The sequence below is a fragment of the Drosophila eugracilis genome, unplaced genomic scaffold (genome assembly GCF_018153835.1).
Source record: "Drosophila eugracilis isolate 14026-0451.02 unplaced genomic scaffold, ASM1815383v1 contig_587, whole genome shotgun sequence".
Lineage (NCBI taxonomy): Eukaryota > Metazoa > Arthropoda > Insecta > Diptera > Drosophilidae > Drosophila > Drosophila eugracilis.
This window is the reverse complement of record NW_024573466.1, coordinates 23,254-42,691: the sequence shown is the minus strand read 5'-3', so window position 1 is coordinate 42,691 and position 19,438 is coordinate 23,254. Positions and strand designations below refer to the sequence as shown.

Here is a 19,438-nt window from a genome sequence, read left to right as displayed (position 1 = left end):
ACAGATTTCTTAAATCTTAATTTTTTTTCAACTTTTTTCCTTTAACTTTTTGTAAAATCTTGAATCAAAAGTATAAAATTATAAAATGTACTTATTCTAGAAATATTTTGGCACTTGGTTACTTGGTTTTAGATGAGTTCCTGATTGTCCAAAAACTCACGAATCATATTCCTGCAGGACTTAAGCAGAGCCTTATTGCAGCTCCGCTCGTTACTGGGCACTGGAGTCCTTGTTTTGGCCTTGACTATAGACTTATTGATAACCGAATTCTCTGATTTAGCCGGTGTCAAAGATCTTCTAAGGAGGTGCGACGGTATAGAGCGTTTCTTTAATGGCTGGCTGGTGACGGGTGGACGAACTGTCTGATCCTTGGGTGTTGTATTATCAGCCACGGCAGGGGGAGGAGTTGGAGAACAGGATTCAGTGTATGAAATAATATTGTTGCACGCCTGCCGATCGTATTGATACCGTAGTAGCAACAAAGCAGAAGCTGCCTCCAATTCCAAGGCACTGTGATTGACCAAGGATACGTCTTCTACTCCGGAGTCTCTCACTGGCGAAGGTGTCGCCTGCTTACGTTTGTTCAACATGCGGTACTTCATGGTTGGAGTGTCAAAAAGGAACTGATGTCCTGCTGAGTTGTGGCGCAAGTTTATATAGTTCGCGAATTTACCTGCTAGAAGAGGCAACCCACTCTTAAGTTCTACCTACCAATTGGCCGGTAATCCCAATCGCGCTAATAAGTAACCTTTGGTCAGGTCACAGGTAAGATCAACGATGATATTTCGCGAATTTTAAAACCTGGCTAATCCGCGTTACCCTAATAAGCCAGGTGCAATCCTTTTAACGGCAGATGGTTTATTACAATTGTTAAAGAACTTCAAATAAATTCTTGGAATTTTGGAATACCTTTTTTTCGACTTTGAGAAGTTATGACAACTCGTACTGGAAACAACTAGGTTACATAGTTTTCTTGTCATTATATTACAATTTTAAATTTCTTTAAATTCATAAATAAATAAAAGCAATTTTCAAAAATGAACTTCTTAATACCACTATTTATTGATCAAATAAAACAAAGTCTCTTTCAAAGTTCCAATGCTTTGATTTAAAAATAAACAAAAGCCTTAATTCTAGTTTAATAACCAATCAATCTACTGATAAAAAAGCGAGTTTCAACAGTGAAAATGCAAAATGTTAAACAATATAGATGCTGTGCAAAATTTTGTCAACAAATTTTTTGACGCTTATTTTATTAGGAAAATTACACACAATTCAACAGATAGATACTCGCTAACCCACGACTTTTGAATATTTACATGCCGATACGATATTGCTACCATATAAACATATTACTGTCGTTAACTACAAAAAAGGTTTATTCCAAAAATAATAAAACTAAAATTTCTGTTGCATTGCGTCATTGCCGTTCATATCTAGTTGCAGTTGCATATGTACACAGTAAACACAGTTAAAGGCATTCGGTACTGATCGACTTATTAGCATTTCAGGATAATGATAAGATTTTCTCCTTGGTCCCCTCGGGACTGTCGGTTCTCTACGCGTGAATCTCGAACAGCTTGGCCACCTCATTGAGGTCATCGTATTTCTTATTCTGATTGATTATCGTCCTAGCTAAGCCTATCCGATTGAAGAGGTTCCACAGCAGGATGCCGACGATCTTGTCGTTTTTCAAATAGAATATCACACCCTTGCCATAGTTGGCCGCCTCATCGGGATCACAGGTAACGCCATCTGGGGTAACAACGGCATCGCTCTCCGTCGACTCGCTTGAACTTGCAGAGACCTCAGAATCACTTGACTCTGACAGTTGGTCCACCCGTTCGCCAGTATTCGAGGGCAGGGCGAATACGCCAACAGTTGGCAATGAGGAGTCCACCAAACCAATGCCCTCGTATCCGATTTCTGGACCCAGATCAGACCAAAACATGCTCTGATGTTGATAGGGTTTTTCTAAGAAAAGTAAAAGAGTATTCATTAAAATGGGTCAACTATTAGGTGTGGAAATAGAGACTTACTTGCTCCCGTCATGTTTTCACCAGCCAACCGTCCGGAGACCACCGAATGGTCGTGGTGCTCCACTCGTCGCCTGCCCAGCAGAGGATCGAAGAAGCAGGAGGCATCGCCAGCCACGTAAAGATTCCGTCTGGCCTCCAATTCCGCATTGACCACGAAACCTCCGAGACTCCTATCTACCTCCAGTCTGCTGGGACCAGCGAGGTCTGTGTTGGGTGTACAACCCACGCAAACTACCACAATGTCGGACATCAAGGTCATACCATTATTCAATTCCAACTTTAGATTGGTTTCATCTCTGACCGCAGATCGAATGCTGGCATTGGGTATGACGCAGACACCCTGGGCTTCCATCTTTGCCGTCGTCCAACGGCTAAGATAATTCGGCAGAACTTTGGACATGTTGGCGTTCTCCTGGAATACTTGGTACACCTTGCCGCCATTGTTCTCCCTAGAGTAATGAGCCAAAGAGCAGGCCAGCTCACTTCCGATAAAACCATTACCAACAATTGTGATTGATCGCTTCTCAGCCGCCAATTTTCGGAGACGATCAAAATCATCAGGTGTACGATAGACCATTACTTTTTCAAGCACACTGGGTGGTGCATCACGGAGCATCGTCAGGTTCTTGGGGGCACAGCCCGTGGCAATTAGGCATTCGTCGTACCCAATCTCATAGCCGTCGTTCAACGTCACTATGCGTTTTTGCGCATCCACCTTCTTCACGGTGAAACCTTGAGCGACAGCTATTCCGCCATTGGCACTGTCATCCAAATTTTCGGGGTCCACGAAAAACTCGTCTGGCTCAAAGAACAAGCTGTAAAGGAATTAGGGAATAAAAAATTTGCTCATAAACATAATACTAATGAAGCCTACCTTCTTTCGGAACCTGTCCATTGTTTAAACCTATAATCCTTGATGGGATCTTCGTTGGGATTGGGCGTGTACCAAAGTTCCTTTGACAGCGGAGGACGCATGTAAGGCTTGCGGAACTCGTTGCTGATCATCAAAACCTTGGCAGTTGCGTCATTAGACTTGATTGCTCGGAAGGCTGAGAAGGCAGCGGTTCCGCCACCGATAATAAGGTATGGAACATGCTTGGGAAGGTCCTCAGAACTCGGCGGACCTGCAGATGAAAACAAATTGAAATACTACCGAATTTCACATTTCCCAATTGCAGTTATCTTTTCGCCTAATGGCCTATGATAAGCAACATAACAATTTTGTAATTCTTTCGTTATATTATCCAATCATGATGAAATTGGCTTGTGCTTATCTGCCAGCGCATACTTACTCGTAGCTAGTCCAGCTATCAATCTACGTTTCCGTTCTTCCTCCTCTTCCTGTGCTTTTTTGGCTTCCTTGTCTTCCGTATCCCTCGTCATGAACCAAGCGAGCTGAAAGTTAAAAAAAAAAACATTTAAAGAGGAACTTTTGAAGATATCAGATGTTAACATACAAATCCTCCAGCTAGTAGAGCGGCCAAGGCACCAAGCAGGCACTTGAGACGTAGGTCCTTCATTCGGCACTCCACCTCTTCGTCACCACCACCACCACCACAGTCCCCTGGAGCAGTTCCATCCTCGTTGCACGGCTGGCAAGTTGTCTCTTTTCGTTTTCGTTTGAATTCCTCACAAGGATTGGGTTGCTTGCAGCTATCTAGAACTGTTTGGCTGGTGCTGAGCCGTGCGCTATCAGACTTGAGCACATCCTTAGCGCTGCAGACTGACTTGACATCTGCAAAGCCCTGAAATTTAATTAGGAAATTTTTTAATCAGCTCTATAAGAATTCCAGGCAAGGATGCAAACGGGTTTCAAATACATAGCCCAGCCTTTCTTGACATTTACATCTTGATATGAACTTCACAATGACTAATTTGGAGTGAAATGAAATATCTCATTACTACTAAAGCTTATATCAGTTTTTCGGCTAAAGTGGAATCCCAATGTTTGCATCCCCGAACTTAGCGAGCTAAAATGAATGGTGGATGGGATGAGCGATGGATACCACTTTAAAGAGTGGCTCCGACTGAGATTGGGCTTGAAACTGGGCATTGGCGAAACTGGGAATGCCGGTGGCCTCCGCGACCTCCTCGCATTCTTCATTTTGGGTCATGGTTAGGGGCTTGGTGACGCAGGCTTGGTTATTCGGATATTTGTTTGCTTGCAATTTGGTGCGCGCCTCGAGGGTACGTTTCTTTACCATTTGATAGAGACTACTGTGAGCCAAACGATGTGGTGCTATAATCGTAAAGAAAACACAATATTAATTAAATCTTATAAAAAACAATAAATCACAAAACGGCTTTTGCCGGCCTTAACCTCACTTACCATATACCGGCGGTGATCGCTGTGGCACTGGGCTCATTAGCCGCCTGCTGGCCAGAATATAAGCCTGACGGATGAACTTCTGCGTAAGACATCGGATACCCCAAATACTCATCGTGATTTAAACTGAATCCAGAACAATTGTCACACCACAATCCACAATTGTGTAACGCTAAAGAAACGTGTGTGTTTGCAAGATTGTGTTTTGTTTAAAAAAAAACAATTTCTATGACAAATTTCTCCGTGTGAAGTCCGGCGGTGTTTAATTGATCTCAGCCCTTTTATCCCTCTTTGCTATTTGGTTTTCGGTTGTCCGCCTTTAATTTATTTGTATTTTTCATTCCCTCGCTGTCTCTGTTGTTTTTTATGTCTCTGTCTGAGTGTGACCGTCGCCGTGTAATAGGAAAATGTCAAGCTCTTTTCGAAAATTACCCGGCTTGAAAATGACCAAGAATTTTCGAATTTCATTTTATGTATGAAATATTTGAATATTAAAGCAAAGGCTGTTTTGAAACAATAAAGCATTTAACAATATGTAAACAAGATCAGGATTAAAACAAAAGAACAATCGTTAAATGTTTTCATTTCTAAGAAGACAAAAAATAATAGTAGATTCTATTTTTTAGAAAAGATTTGATTTATATTGGTAAGTATTATCATTTCAAATTATTTAGCTCGCACTTTGAAAATATTAAATTAAATTCAAATTCAAAGCAAATTCATAAAGTGTTCTTCTCAGTAATAATCTTAAAAAAAAAAAAAAATCGTTCATAGCTCAAAAACGTGTTGCCAGCATAATCAGTATAATTGTGCGAAAATCTCAAAATAAATTAAGTCAAATGTTAAATTACAAAAGCTTAACTGGTATTGCCACAAATTCATTTTTCCGCTTTCGCTTGTTGCAATGCGGCTCCACTCACAGGAGCCTTGATGTCCATTAGGTGGCACAATTGATTTCTCAACGGACGCACCTCCACCAGTGGCATGGTCCAGTCCGTTTCCGAGAGAAGTGTGAGGATATCATCCAAATTATCCTCTGGAACTTCGGTGACATCGCCGTGAAGAGCCAGCGCTTCGTATAATTTTGTGGCAGCGGTTTTACGAACATGGACATGCTGCAGACCAAGGAATACTGAGAGCTTAGAGAGGACGCGTCTGGATAAGCGCGGAACCTGGAGCAGTTGGCAAAAAGCACTAATGCTGGTAGCGGTCTTATACAACTTCTTATAGCCTTTAACTTCCAGGTTTAGCAATCTAAAGATATCCTCGGCAAAAGGGTTTGCTTCATCATGAAGTACAGATTCTACTGTTCCAGATCCTATGAGAATATCCAGAAAACTGAGCATTGGATAAGTCACTCGTTCGTTCAGCAGGTGCTCCTCGAAAATCTGAACAACCTCGGAGCAAAGACGTGGCACAGTCTCGGGATTGGAACGCAAAAATTGGAATAAGGCACTAGAGGCATACTTGATCTGTGGGATAAACATTTTAGAATCCAACAGATTTACCAAAAGGTACCACCTAACTTACCAGAGATTCAGTAAGTTGACCTATGCTCGCACTCAAGCCCAAAAGGACTCTTTTAGAGTAATCAGGCAGAGAGAGAAGCTCACAAAACAATGGGAATGTGTGATCAGCAAATAGCCAAAGTACGGAATCCGCATCCGCGGGGAATATTTCCAGAAGTTTCGAATGCTCTCGTATATGCGGTATCCTGGGTTGATGATGAATAAGCTGGCAGCAGAGGCGGCCGCCTAATCCCCGAGTGCGATCAATCTTCTCCACAGCCTGCTGCATAAAGCCCACAACAATCTGATGGACATGTTCTGGGGCAAGGAGATCAGGCGGACACTGTGTCACGATCTCATAAAGCGAAGTCATAGCCGCCTCCCTAACCCAAGCTCCAATATCGCCGCGATTGTCCAGGGTATATTCGTTTAAAGCTTTTAGCAGACATTCAATAATCTTGTTAAAGTTTTTAGGGTCTGCAAATGAGTCTGGAAAAGGATAATTATGCGATTTAATTTTTGCATCTTAACCTTATTATTATACCCCAAAACTTACCAATTCCACTTTTATATCCTACGGTTTTCACCAATTTAGTCAAGGCTCTCACGCTCTCTGTCCGAGCTTCGCTCCATCTGTATGTTTGAACATTTTCCCTGTCGCCCATTCCTCCCGCCAGAACCACCTGCAAAGGGGTCAACGAATGCCTCACCAGACAGTCCAAAATGTCCGACAGGTGAGGACGGATCATAAAGGCTGGAAGTACTCCCAAAGCAGCAATATATCCCATACGTATGTGCTCCTCCAAATCATTTTCGGCTCCTCTTAGATAAGTATAAATGACCTCTTCGTTTTCCTGGTGTCTGGAATCCAAGCTGTAATACGCGGTACAGAGTTCGCCAAAAGCCTCGACTGCAGAGTCCCGAATGGAGGTTGACTTAGTTACCAGACAGTAGTCTATGACTTTCTGCCAGGATGCTTAAAAGGATAAACATAATTCTATTAAATATATAACATTAGTTGGGTAACATATCCCTTACTCAAACATTCGGTCGTCGCCTGTAGCTTGGCCAGACTGCAGTTTTTAATATAGTTGGCTGTACAGGATTTCATCAGCTCGCCGCTCATTCCGCGATAATAGCTTTTGTCTAAGAATGTCTTTATTAGTTCGTTGAGCTCCGCAATCCTTTGATTTGAAAGGTAAGCCACAGATGGATCATTCTTTTCCTCTAGTTTCCGAAGGGCAAGTGTTATCTCTCCCATTGCCAAAACACATCCATGACGACAGTTTATATCGATGGTATCAGTTTTAGCCAACAGTTGTGGCAATACAACAGCGGCCATGTACTCAGGTTCCCTGAGGGAAAGCTTATGCAAGGCCTTGGCTGTCAGCTCCCTAATTGCTGGATCCCAATGGTTGACCTTATGTTGCACTAGATGATTAATCAAAGGTTCCCTATAAACCTCAAACTGAGCAATATAATCGCTGATGTTCAGATAGGAGTTTTGACGAATGCCCACGGAATAAAAGTCCGTGGTTGTGGAGATCTCGATGCCGAAAGGGAAGTTACCCAAGCGACCTACGCTTTCCTGGAATGCGGCGGAGGCAGCTCGTCTGCAATTTACCTCGCGATCAAAAACGGCAACAGTCAGCAATCCAGATGAGATTTTGTGCACAAAGGGTTTCACGTCGTCTGGATTGTACGCTCTGGCAAACGCCCAGCACATATAGCATGCAGAGTCACGGATGTGCTGACCCACCGACATGTATCCCTTCATTTCATCGTAAAAAGAGCTTGCATTAAAAGAGGAACCAGCTCCTCCAATCGATGAGGCAACAGCAATCCCCTTTTAGCCAGTTCCGCCAAGGCCAAACACGCACCATGCCAAGCCTCGTGGGGTTCTAGTGGGTTAAGTATATCAATTACAGAGCCTATAACTTCATCAGCCAGGTCTTTTGGCAGGCGATTGGTGACTCTGCCCAATCCTTTGGCTGCACTCCAGCGTATATCATTTCCACCGCTTCGTAGAGCTTGCAGCAGCTCCTCAATCACCTCTTCGATAGCATCGGGTACAAGAATCTCCTCTCCTTCTTCTGGTGATACTTCTAAAGCAGCCGATTCGCCTCTTGCTCCAGATGCGTGGCTAAGATTTGTGGCCAATGAGCGAGTACCTAAATGAAAAGTATTTTTATTTTTCTTCATTATCCATATGAATTACCCAAACTTACCTCTTTTGTACCGCCAGCTGGCAATACGAGGCTTTAGATGCACCAATCCGATCCTCTGTATAATTTTAATATAGTTCTTGTACTTCAGAAAGTCATTGCCGTCCTTGTACTGACAGGAGGTAATCCACTGAAGCAGCTTGTCTGCGTAGGGCAAAAGATCCTCGCGCTTGCCGTGCTTTAAAATAGCAGCGACTGCAGCCAGCTGACCGAATTTGACGTTCACTGTATCCGCTCGATGCTGCTCCATTATCCAGTCCAAGAATCTCTCCAGATACAGATCCTTGATGTCGCTGCGAACGAAATACTTAGCAGCCAAATAAGCAGCCATGCTGCTGCATGTGTCATTGGTGGACACATAAACCTGGATCAGCTCGAAGATGCGTTCCATCTTGGAGCTTTTAGTCTGGACATGGTTGATAAGAGTGCAATTGGTAGTGGTGGGACTAGGAGCTGTTTCATAGGCATCCAGTCTCGACATATGAAAGGGATTCAAGACCAGGATGGACATCCATAGGAGTAATATATAACGTGTTTCCCACTGTTCAAACTCTTTTGGGTCCTGCTGACCCAATAGATCAAGGGCAAACTCTAGATCGCTCAGTTCATGGGGCATAAACTTGACAAGGACCTTATATGTACGAACTTTGCAGATAATATAAAGATACTTGAAAGCAGCATGTCGTTCTCCGGTGTCCAGGTCCTGCCTACGAATCTTCTGCAAAAGTTTACCCAACAACTCCTCCAAGTGTGGATCCAGCAGATGCGGCTGCTCTTGATATCTGGACAAAACCTGGGCGTATTGCTCAAACTCCCTTTCAAAGGTACCAGCTGCAATAGATTTGATGTTTTCAATCATCTCCAGCACTTGCTGCAGTTCGGTGAAATGCTCCAGCGTATTTGCGGGCAGATCCTCGTCCTTGCACTCTTCAGCAGGATTCGACATGTCTGTATAACTATTTAATTAAGTTTCAAACCCACAGCCGGCAAAAAAGCGATTCCGTTTGTGAATCATTTGTTTAGTTGCCAAACGAAGTGTGCCCGTTTTTCTTACGGAATAGTAACACCACATCAGCTGTTAGGCCAGAGTTGCCCAGTTAAGTTAAGCGTAGTGTCGGGAGATTTCATCGCCACCCAAAATTTTATATTCCGCCTATTATCCTCGAAACGTAGCAGGGAAATAAAGGTTTTTTGGGATTTGAAACAAATTTTTTATCAATTAACCGCTCACACATTCGTCGAGTTTGCTGTGAGCGCGTGAGTGAAAGAAAATCGCTGTGAAAGTGCAGAGTCCAGAACTTGCACTACAATTATTGATAAACTTCCATTTTTGGACCAGTTTATCATGAAATCCGAAAACTTTCGACTCATAGCGGAGGTTGCCAAGCGACGATGCTTGTGGGACACCAATATGTCCATGTCCTATCGCAATCAGGAATCACCGGTTCAATGGGGAAGTGTGGCGCGGATTTTGCAGGAGGATAGTGAGTACCTGACAATAAAGTGATTGTTCGCGCAAAGACCTAATATTAAATGTATTTGTTTTTTTTTAACGCAGTCACGACCTGCAAGAAGCGTTTCAAGGGATTGCGGGACAGCTACAGGGCCGAGATTCGTAAGATCCAACAGAAACGGATCGAAACGTCTCACTGGACCTACTTTCGTTCCCTGGAGTTCATGCGCAACATCTTCGATCCGGAACGCCTGGTACCCTTTCCGCCGGAGGAATTCGATTTGGAAACCGAACAAGAGGACTTTGAATCCACTCGGCTTATGGACTTTGTCATTGATGTGGATCTGGACAATGATGACTCCGTTGACTTTGAGATAATTGGTGACATATTCAAGCGGGAACCGTCGATGCCACAAGACTCGGGGTCGGATGGTGGTTCTCTCATCAAACCGGCTGATTCTTCATCCTCAGTTGCCCAACGATCCGATCAGGATCTGTCGCCGACAATGCTATCTCCCGTTCCACTGATGCATGCTAGTCCATTCGTGCCACGACCTCCGCCGCCGTCAAAAAGGGCACGCCGCAGAAAGACTTCACCCTCGTCTGATGGCCATATTTTGAATGGCCACGCCAGCAAGACTTTGCCAAAATCTGCCGATCTAAAGAACGATTCGGACGTTAACTTTTTGATGAGTATGGTGCCGCACGTGAAGTCGTTGTCACCTATCAGTACTCTAAAGTTTCGCATGGAAATGGCTCGAATTTTGGTTGAACTCAGAAAAGAGGATCAACAGATGCTTACAGGAACGGGACCCAAACCAGTAGGAACAGGCCTGCCAAAACTGACACCCGCTCCGGATTCGAGTTTTGCCGCTCAATTGGAGAACTCTCAGAACTATCTTTCCAATTCCATTCTTCAAAACTGTAGTCCCCCATCACCCAAATCTTACGACTATGTGGATAGCTGCATAATTGAGTGTGATGTCAAAATTGAAAATGAACCCTTGCTTTAAGAATTGGGATTTTCAGCTTTATACCTCTAGCAATCATCCAAATTTACTTTTATTATGATTTTACCTTCAAATGTTATGTTCAAAATTATTTTCCCACAAGAATTTTTATCTTGATTTTGTATTGTTAAGAATAGTATAAAAGACTGTACTCAAATAAGAGTATGACCTGGAATTCCTAGCATAAGATTTTCCACAAGCGCTTTGAGATACAATTTTTTCAATCCGTTAATGCTCTAGATCTAGCAGTTGTGGTCGGCTATTTAGCAATCAATAATGCAAACACAAATTAAATACATAAATATTTTCATTCAATCTATCTGGTGTTTTATTAAGATATTGACGCCTGACCGTTGATCTCTATATTTATCTGCGCGTGATATAGCTATGTAATTATAGGTCGTCAAGGGCATATGTACATACATGTACATATATGTAAGTACTTTTCATCTGATACCCCTTTTTTAAATCATTAAAAACGTGGCAGCATCCACGCAGTCTGGCGAGAAAGCTAATTTGCATCTGTGTAATCCCTGAATTTGGTTAGATCTTAGATTGCATTTTCAAGAGATTCCCAAATTAGATGCGCATACAAATCAATAAAAGGGTGTATAATTTGAGACGTTGTTTGATAAGTGAGATTTCAACGAAACACAGGGAATGAAACTATTTACATAAGATTAATATTAGTAATTAAAGGGCTTATTATTCTCCAGTTATAGAGAAAACAAATAAAAAAAATAATCTCATATTAGAAATTATCATAAAATAAATAGTTTTTAACGCTTCAAAATTTGAGAGGAACGTGTGAAACCATTTAAAAAGTACAGTTTTAATGTAATGTTTCATTTCATACGTCCCAAAAAATAGTCACCTCGAAATAGAACATTTTTGTTTCACCGCTTAACTTTTTAGTTGGCACGCAAAAGGGTCACACTGGTGGCACTGCTTCAACCAAAGTGTGAAAATTTGTCAAATATTTCGACAAGTATAGAGATTTGATCGATTCGGGAGCAGATATCAGCCCCCGCAGCAAAGCGCCCGCGTATACCATCTGATCCGAGGATGCAGAGATCCACAGAACGGGTGCGGCGGCTCAAAAAGCTGAAGAGCGTTACAGGAACCGCGGATGGTGGTGGGGATGGAGCGGCGACCGAAAACCGGACATCGGAGTCGATGGACACAAATGGCGCAACCGCCAGTGGATCCGCCGGAAAGGAACCAGGCTCACTCAATCAGGACGTCTTCAAGCATTTAGACAAATCCGGACGGAGCGAATTGTACGTGTGTGGTTCCACGCTCAGACACCGATACAAACGTAGAGATATAAGGCACACGCGCACACACATTCGCAGTACAGTGGCTGCCACAAGTTTGTGTCCTGCTGCTGGATATACGCGCGCTCTTGTGTCGACTGTTTGGACCCACTGTTCCTCGATACCCCTAGCTAAATTAAACGTTTACTTCTAGCCTGAAGTACCTCAAGCAACAGCTACCGGATGCGGCAGATACTCCCGTTTACGACCAGAACGGCGTCTTTAAGCAGGGCATCTCCAATGCCATCTACCAGCTCCTCTGGCAAGCCCTGCGCTTCACTCACAAAAAAGATCTGGTGCTTCATCTGCTCCTGGAAGTCGTGGTAAGTGTGGTAAATTTGTATGGCTTCCTACTTCCGTACTTATTCTTTTTTTTTTTGATTTATTATATTTATGTATCAACTAAAAAACGTAAAATTTGTAAAAGATAAACAAATATTAAATGTTAATGTATTTTTTTCTTAGGCCCTCCACGCGGAGTTTCCCAGCCTTATAGTGGACGTAGTCAACATTCTGGACAGTGAAACATCACTTATTACCGATGGTCTTCAAGAGGAGCGACATGCCTTCGTGCAATTGGTCAAGGACATGGACAAGGTGGTTTCAGAAAGTCTGCTAAAGGAGCGATTGGAAATCGATACGTTACAGGAGGCCGGAATTGTCAAAAACAAGAGCTTCTATTCCAAATTCATCAAGGTCAAAACCAAGTTGTAGTATGTATTTTAAAGCTAGTTTTCGATTCATAAAATACGTAATTTTTAATGTATTTTAAAGCTACAAACAGCGCCGCTTTAATCTCTTCCGTGAGGAGAGCGAGGGCTTTGCCAAGCTTATTACAGAATTGAATCAGGAATTTGATGAAAGCACCACGCCGGAGAGCATTATGGACATCATAAAATCATTAATAGGTAATATTTTTCCCTAAAAACAAGTTATATTAGATGTTATGTTTGGTGGCATACTTTAATTAGCTATTGTTTGAACCTAATGAAATCTTTTTATAGGCTGCTTTAATTTGGATCCAAATCGAGTGCTGGACATTATTATCGAGTCCTTTGAGTCTCGACCGGATCGCTGGAATTTGTTCATTCCTTTGCTGCGCAGCTACATGCCTACCGGTGCCATAATCTGCGAAGTCCTTGGTTATAAGTTCTGTCACTTTAAAGACTCCCGTACGCCTCGGTCTTTATATCATGTTTGTGCACTTTTGCTTAAGCACGGCGTCATCGAGCTAAACGATGTTTATGTGTGGTTAACTCCAAACGATAGTAGCATTAAGGCGGACTGGGAGGAGGAACTGGCGGATGCAAAAGAAATGGTGCGGAAGCTGAACCTTATTCAAACCAACAAGAAGGAAGATGAGAAGGATCCGCCACCGCCACCCTCGGTCAAGAAATTTAATGAGGTAAGTTCTTCAAATTTTTGAAATAGTATATATTAACATTAATAGTTTATTTATCAGGAAAAATACTGTGTCAACCAAAAGTTTGGTCTCTGCGAAGCTCTACTTAAAGTGGGTGACTGGGAAAATGCCTATAAGATCATCCAGAAGCTTCCCGAACAGGCGGTGGTACTTCAAGAACCTATTGCCCGTGCCATTGCCGATTTGATTCACTTGTCCATAGAAAATATCTACTATAAGAAATGCTTCAAAGCTCCCGCTGGACGAAAACAGAGCCGAAATCGCTTGTACGACGATTCCAAGCTGTTAGCCAAGATGCAGGCAAAAGAATTTGGGGATTTAAGAAAGTACACCTGGCCGATGGCAAACGTCCTGGGACCTGCCATGCACTACGACACTGTGCTGATGTACAAGCTAATTCGCATCATGCGAAAACTAGTTGTAGAGATGGGAGTGGATAGCTTAAACGGACCGCCTCCAAATTCAGAGGCGGAGCAGCACTACTATGACATTATGACCTCTCTAGATGCCTGCATATTGCCCTCACTTCTTTATCTGGACAATAACTGCTCAATGTCCGAGGAAATCTGGGCTGTGCTAAAGTATTTCCCGTACCATTTCCGCTATAGTTTGTATGCGCGTTGGAAGAACGACAGCTACCAGATACATCCCAATTTAATCAGGCGTTGTGGCTTGGCTCAGCGGGATATCAAGGCGCTAATGAAGCGTGTGAGCAAGGAGAATGTTAAACAACTTGGTCGCCTGGTGGGCAAGTACAGCCACTGTGCACCAGGGCTTCTGTTTGACTATGTAAGTTTGTTATATATTATTTTCCAAGTGCTCATTTCCATAATTTTCTTAAATATATTTGTAGATTCTCTTGCAAATTCAAATCTATGACAATCTCATTGGTCCTGTCTGCGATATGCTCAAGTATCTTACTGCCCTTTCCTTTGACTGTCTGGGATACTGCATTATAGAGTCCCTAACCTTAACTGGTCGTCTGAGATTCAAGGATGATGGCACGTCCCTATCATTGTGGTTGCAAAGCCTTAGCATCCTTCTGCGGCACCATTTATAAGAAGTACAGCATTGAGCTTAGTGGCTTGCTGCAATATGTGGCAAATCAACTAAAATCCCAGAAGTCTCTGGACTTACTTATTTTGCGAGAAATCGTCCACAAGATGGCTGGGCGTGGAGTCGTGTGAAGAGATGACCAATGATCAGCTCCAGGCTATGTGCGGTGGAGAACAACTCAGGGGAGAGGTAATTATATAAATCAACTTATAAATAATTTCTAAACAAATACTTTTATTAAATCTCTTTCCTTTTTAGGCTGGCTATTTTAGTCAAGTGCGGAATACGAAAAAGTCCTCTAATCGCCTAAAGGAGGCCTTGGCCAACAATGATCTCGCCGTGGCCATTTGCCTGCTAATGGCCCAACAGAAGCACTGCGTCATCTACCGCGAGACAGCTGCGCACAGTCATTTGAAGCTCGTGGGAAATCTGTATGATCAGTGTCAGGATACCCTCGTCCAGTTTGGCACCTTCCTAGGGTCAACCTATTCGGTTGACGAGTATGTAGAGCGGTTGCCCTCGATTATTACTATGCTGCGGGAGTACCACATAAATACCGATGTGGCCTTTTTCCTGGCCAGGCCCATGTTTACTCATCAAATCAATGTAAGCCTGAAAACTTTGTCTGAGGAATATTATTATTCACCTCTTTCCCTTATAGCAAAAATATGACCAACTGCGCAAGGCTGATCCAAACGCCAAGAAGCTGACCACAACTCAAAAGCTTCAAAAGTACTTGGAAGCCACGCAGTTGATTATGAACCCGATTGTGGAGTCTGTTCGACCACTGCACAGTGCCAAGGTGTGGGAGGACATTAGTCCTCAGTTTCTGGTAACATTTTGGAGTCTCAGCATGTACGATCTGCACGTTCCGAATGAAAGCTATCAGCGCGAAATCGGCAAACTCAAACAGCTGGCCCAGCAGGCAGCCGAGGGCAAGGACTCGAACCAGTCAAAAAACAAGAAGGAGCAAGAGCGGTACATTGCATTAATGGAGAAGTTGAACGACGAACGTAAGAAACAGCACGAGCACGTGGATAAGATCTCGCAGCGACTGCAAGAGCAAAAGGATAGTTGGTTCCTACTGCGATCCGCCAAGTCGGCCAAAAACGATACAATCACGCAGTTCCTTCAACTCTGCCTTTTCCCGCGATGCACTTTCACAGCTCTTGATGCGCTGTATTGTGCCAAATTCGTGCACGCCATACACAACCTCAAGACATCGAACTTCTCAACGTTGTTGTGTTACGATCGGGTAAATAGTACCAAATATTTATATTTTAAAATAAACTTACTCTCTGTATTTCCCTTTTAAGATCTTCTGTGACATCACTTACTCGGTGACTTCGTGCACGGAGGGCGAGGCCACGCGATACGGCCGTTTCTTGTGCGCCATGCTAGAGACCGTTATGCGTTGGCATGCGGATCAGGCGGTGTTTAACAAGGAATGCGCCAACTATCCTGGTTTCGTCACCAAGTTTCGAGTGAGCAATCAGTTCTCAGAGGCCAACGATCACGTTGGGTACGAAAACTACCGACATGTATGCCATAAATGGCACTACAAGATCACTAAGGCCATCGTTTTTTGCTTGGACTCGAAGGACTTCATGCAGATTCGTAATGCATTGATCATCCTGATGCGCATCCTTCCTCACTATCCGGTTCTTGCGAAGCTTGCGCAAATCATCGAACGTAAAGTTGACAAGGTGCGCGAGGAAGAGAAGACAAAGCGACCAGATCTGTATGCCATTGCCTCCAGCTACATTGGTCAGCTAAAGCTAAAGACCCCTCACATGCTCAAAGAGAGCGACTTTCACCAGATGGCCGAGCGGCCAAACAAAGGAGTCGCCGAAATAGTGCTGCTGCATCTGGCGGTGCCGTTAAAGCGGAAAAAATGTCGCCTATTTCACCTTCTGCACAGGCACAAGGTGCCAAGGCCAACAGCGGTGCCGCGCCTTTCTACAACACCGAACAAAAGTCGGGAACCAAGGAGCCAGAGGCTAAAGCAGGTGCGTAGAACTCATTTTATATGTTTAAGGTACCTTCTTAACCATAAACTCATTTATAGCTTCTCTCCTGCGGGAATCAAAGAGCCAGAAAAGTGAGGGCAACAACGTCACTTTGGTGTCCACATCCTCCTCAACGGCCTCCAATAACGATCGTGAGAGTAAGCAACGTGATTTGCCAGCGCCACGGGAATCCCAATCCCGCAGCAAGGATGAACAATTGGAGAACACAAACAATGGTAGTAATGGCAGCAGACAGAGTGAAAGCCGCAGTCGCGATGTGGAGCGAGACAGACAGGATCAGCACGAGCAGCGTCACGGAAGCATTACTAGCCATCGCGGTTCTAGGGAAATTGTGAGGGTTAAGGAGCGAACAGAAGCCGAACAGCATCAGCGGTCGCGGGAACGTTCGCAGCGTCTGGAAGAATTGGAAGCGCAACAGCGGAAAGCGCGAGAAGTCTTCCCGACGCGGTGGTGAAGAGCGACATCGGCATGGAGATGGAGTCGAAACGGTGGATCTAGTGGGCAGCACCGACAACCGTCACTACGAGGAGTTTGAGGGACGAATGAGAGATCTAAGTTCCGTGTCGAACGAAAGCAACGGTTCAATGCAGCATCGGCAACGTAGCCATGAAACCATTGAATACGAAAAAGGTAAATTGATCCACCCTAAAGTGGAAATTAAATATCTAACCTTTCGTTTTAGTAGATTCAAAGCGTCGCAAAGTGGAGTCGTCAACCAGCAGTTCAAAGGTTAGTACCAAATGGTTGCAGTCATAAGTACGCTAAGACAACAACAATATAAAACAACACTACGATGACGATTGCATCTGGAGGGAAAATACACGAAGTTCTTATCGAGCATGCGAAAAGTATACCAATTTGCAACACATCAACGTCTACTTCAAACTGCGACTCCAAAATCAACATCTCAACAACGAGCCCACCACCTATAAAAATATCGAAACATAAAAAACTGATGCTTGGTGTAGATGATGCGGTGGCCTTCGTTCTATGCTAAAAATGTTCCTTAGTTCTAAGTATAAGCTGTAGTTCATTTCTGGGTGTTAGTTTTAAGCTAAGTTATAAGAAAAAGTTAAACTTTTTAGACAAATGTGACAGGATCATTGTTTTCCAAAGGGAATTTTTTTTATAATCAACTTTGTTAATTAATTGTAGTAGTTTAAGTGTAGTTGTGTAAATAATTTACCAAATTGGAGTATTGGGACCACGAAGGCGACAATCGAAAATGAAGAGACGAATCTCGCTGGAAGCGCAGAGGACCAATTATTAAGGAAAAATAAAGGAGCAAATGGATGACCAACTCAAAATTCAGGATTTTTTAAAAAACCGTCTTAAGTTAAAAGGAAGAATAAAACATCGAAGAAATCATTTCTGGATATTGACACTGAATCTACAAAAACCAAATTATAAAAACAATTCTACAATTTAAATCATCAAAAACTGAACCCGCAATTCATCATAACTTAAGTCTTCAATTTTTTGTAAAAGTATACCAACAAACTTTTTAAAATGGAAACTATTTAAAACGTTCTTGATGAATGTCAAAATGAATGACACAAATGAGCATCAACAAGCTCAAAGAAAGATGGATAAAAAATCAAACTTAAACAAATGCTACTCTATGGAGCGCGAAGAACATCAACATCTACAATAAATAACGTCTATACTGCAACTGGATCCAACTTCATTAAACAAACTACAATGCCAACAAAAATAAATTGGATAACTTCTTCAATTCGAGTAATATATATATGGAACATTATTCTGATCGACAACTGTAAACAAAGTTAAACAAAGTGGATACTACTGCCTACAAATACTACCGTATACAGAAGCAATGATATACTTTATGGAATATATGATGTCGATCCGTCACTGGCTATTTGGAAATCATCAAGCTCATGGAGGAATCCGAATGGAAAACCTACTCAGCGCCCTGACTCTGATTACCAGTTACCTGTGCAGCCCAGTTTAGTTGTTAATTCGTTGATGTTGAGACTGCCCACGGGTAAGTGATGGGCGCGTGGTGGGGACGACGGCTATAATAGGCATAGAATAACAAAAGAGACTTAGGCGAACAACAATACAGATGTACCTTCTTGGGTTATTTTTACAGTTTTAAGTAATTAAAGTTGTAGAGGAAGCAAGAATTTGAATATGTTTTTACAACCATTAACCCTATACCGTTGCAGAAGGTGGAGGAACTGGTGGACAGCGTGAAGAAGGCGCGAGGCCTCAAGACCAAAGAGCGCAACAAGGACAAACTGTCGGATGAAGAGAGAGATGCTCGCAAGGATCGCAAGCTGGGCCGAAAACGCGATCGAACCGAGGAGTCCAATAGCAATGAACATAAGCGACGGCGCGAAGGTGAGAGAAGATTTTTTTATCGGATAATCAAGACATTCAAAACCGAAAAACGAATTTCAGCACAAAATGGTGAAGAAGAAATACGGGATAGAGGAGAACGTCACAGAGTGAGTGTGGTATCTTTAAGTTGGATGTGAACGGTGCTGCTGTTGCAAGGATCATGTTTGCATCGTTTACAACCTGCTTACCTTTTGAAACTTTTTATTAACCAAGATATATCTTCTTCCGCAGGAGAAGTCACCGCGGGAACGTTCACATGAAAAATTCGATAGAGAACGAAGTGGTGCCAGCGGATCGCGTGGCGAGGAGCGACAGTACATCAGCAAGTCGACTCGATCCTCCAGAGTTAACTACTGAATACAAACGGGGATTTTGCTCCCCCGTTCTGTGCATTATGAAGAGCATTTTGTTTAATTTTTAAAGAATTTTTGAATGGCTTATCCATTAGAAGCAATGATTGTGAGCGAAAATAATTTTGAAATATTTACAATTTTTTAGTGACTATTTTAAAAAGAGAAAAATCCAACAACAATTACATTGTAAAAATTACTAAACTCTTGTGTTCTTTTAATGGGACTTTATTTTAAAAAGTGTTCATTCCCCAAATACATATTCAGAATTTGTTTAAATTTAAATTTTGTGTGAATAATAAAGTTGTATATTTCCAATAAGATAAACATATTCT

The 19,438-nt window shown here is 42.7% G+C and overlaps 5 protein-coding genes across 6 annotated transcripts; 2 read left to right on the top strand and 3 right to left on the bottom strand.

The window, feature by feature from the left end:
- Positions 1–30: 30 nt before the first annotated feature.
- Positions 31–901, bottom strand: LOC108110791. The gene has a single exon (XM_017220013.2). It carries the CDS (start codon positions 600–602, stop codon positions 129–131), a length of 474 nt encoding a protein of 157 aa, XP_017075502.2. The 5' UTR covers positions 603–901; the 3' UTR covers positions 31–128.
- Positions 902–1,038: 137 nt separating this feature from the next.
- LOC108110789 (putative apoptosis-inducing factor 1, mitochondrial) lies at positions 1,039–4,825 on the bottom strand. Of its 2 annotated transcripts, none has more exons than XM_017220009.2 (7): positions 4,369–4,825; positions 4,046–4,278; positions 3,497–3,784; positions 3,332–3,434; positions 2,914–3,163; positions 2,040–2,854; positions 1,039–1,974 (listed from the first exon to the last, which is right to left on the bottom strand). In XM_017220009.2, the coding sequence occupies exons 1-7, from the start codon at positions 4,478–4,480 to the stop codon at positions 1,559–1,561; spliced, it is 2,217 nt and encodes a 738-aa protein (XP_017075498.2). In that variant the 5' UTR covers positions 4,481–4,825; the 3' UTR covers positions 1,039–1,558. The 2 variants fall into 2 exon arrangements, with proteins under 2 accessions (XP_017075498.2, XP_017075499.2); XM_017220010.2 differs by having other exon boundaries at positions 4,241–4,278; positions 4,369–4,822.
- A 326-nt stretch (positions 4,826–5,151) lies between these two features.
- LOC108110788 (tubulin-specific chaperone D) lies at positions 5,152–9,128 on the bottom strand. The gene is given in 6 exon segments (XM_017220008.2): positions 5,152–5,837; positions 5,896–6,362; positions 6,430–6,849; positions 6,912–7,664; positions 7,667–8,044; positions 8,102–9,128. Coding segments are annotated over 6 exon segments (3,555 nt in total). The 5' UTR covers positions 9,045–9,128; the 3' UTR covers positions 5,152–5,243.
- Positions 9,129–9,170: 42 nt separating this feature from the next.
- On the top strand, positions 9,171–10,876 carry LOC108110790. The gene is made up of 2 exons (XM_017220011.2): positions 9,171–9,582; positions 9,657–10,876. The coding sequence occupies exons 1-2, from the start codon at positions 9,444–9,446 to the stop codon at positions 10,562–10,564; spliced, it is 1,047 nt and encodes a 348-aa protein (XP_017075500.2). The 5' UTR covers positions 9,171–9,443; the 3' UTR covers positions 10,565–10,876.
- Positions 10,877–11,490: 614 nt separating this feature from the next.
- On the top strand, positions 11,491–19,430 carry LOC108110738 (THO complex subunit 2). The gene is given in 19 exon segments (XM_017219942.2): positions 11,491–11,841; positions 12,032–12,200; positions 12,343–12,590; positions 12,652–12,785; positions 12,882–13,282; positions 13,340–14,089; positions 14,154–14,330; positions 14,332–14,469; positions 14,471–14,545; positions 14,615–14,962; positions 15,018–15,611; positions 15,673–16,197; positions 16,200–16,365; positions 16,425–16,807; positions 16,809–17,016; positions 17,069–17,115; positions 18,579–18,753; positions 18,814–18,860; positions 18,985–19,430. Coding segments are annotated over 19 exon segments (4,926 nt in total). The 5' UTR covers positions 11,491–11,626; the 3' UTR covers positions 19,111–19,430.
- Positions 19,431–19,438: the final 8 nt, after the last annotated feature.

What these genes read in the sequence shown, in the direction of transcription:
- LOC108110791 (XM_017220013.2), bottom strand. Translation starts at nt 602, where the DNA reads ATGAAGTACCGCATGTTGAACAAACGTAAGCAGGCGACACCTTCGCCA.
- LOC108110789 (XM_017220009.2), bottom strand. Translation starts at nt 4,480, where the DNA reads ATGAGTATTTGGGGTATCCGATGTCTTACGCAGAAGTTCATCCGTCAG. An exon ending in CGGAGCCACTCTTTAAAGTG is followed by an intron (nt 3,785 to 4,045) that starts GTATCCATCGCT and finishes ATTAAATTTCAG; the next exon opens with GGCTTTGCAGATGTCAAGTC. An exon ending in GATAGCTGGACTAGCTACGA is followed by an intron (nt 3,164 to 3,331) that starts GTAAGTATGCGC and finishes TTTCATCTGCAG; the next exon opens with GTCCGCCGAGTTCTGAGGAC.
- LOC108110790 (XM_017220011.2), top strand. Translation starts at nt 9,444, where the DNA reads ATGAAATCCGAAAACTTTCGACTCATAGCGGAGGTTGCCAAGCGACGA. An exon ending in GCGGATTTTGCAGGAGGATA is followed by an intron (nt 9,583 to 9,656) that starts GTGAGTACCTGA and finishes TTTTTAACGCAG; the next exon opens with TCACGACCTGCAAGAAGCGT.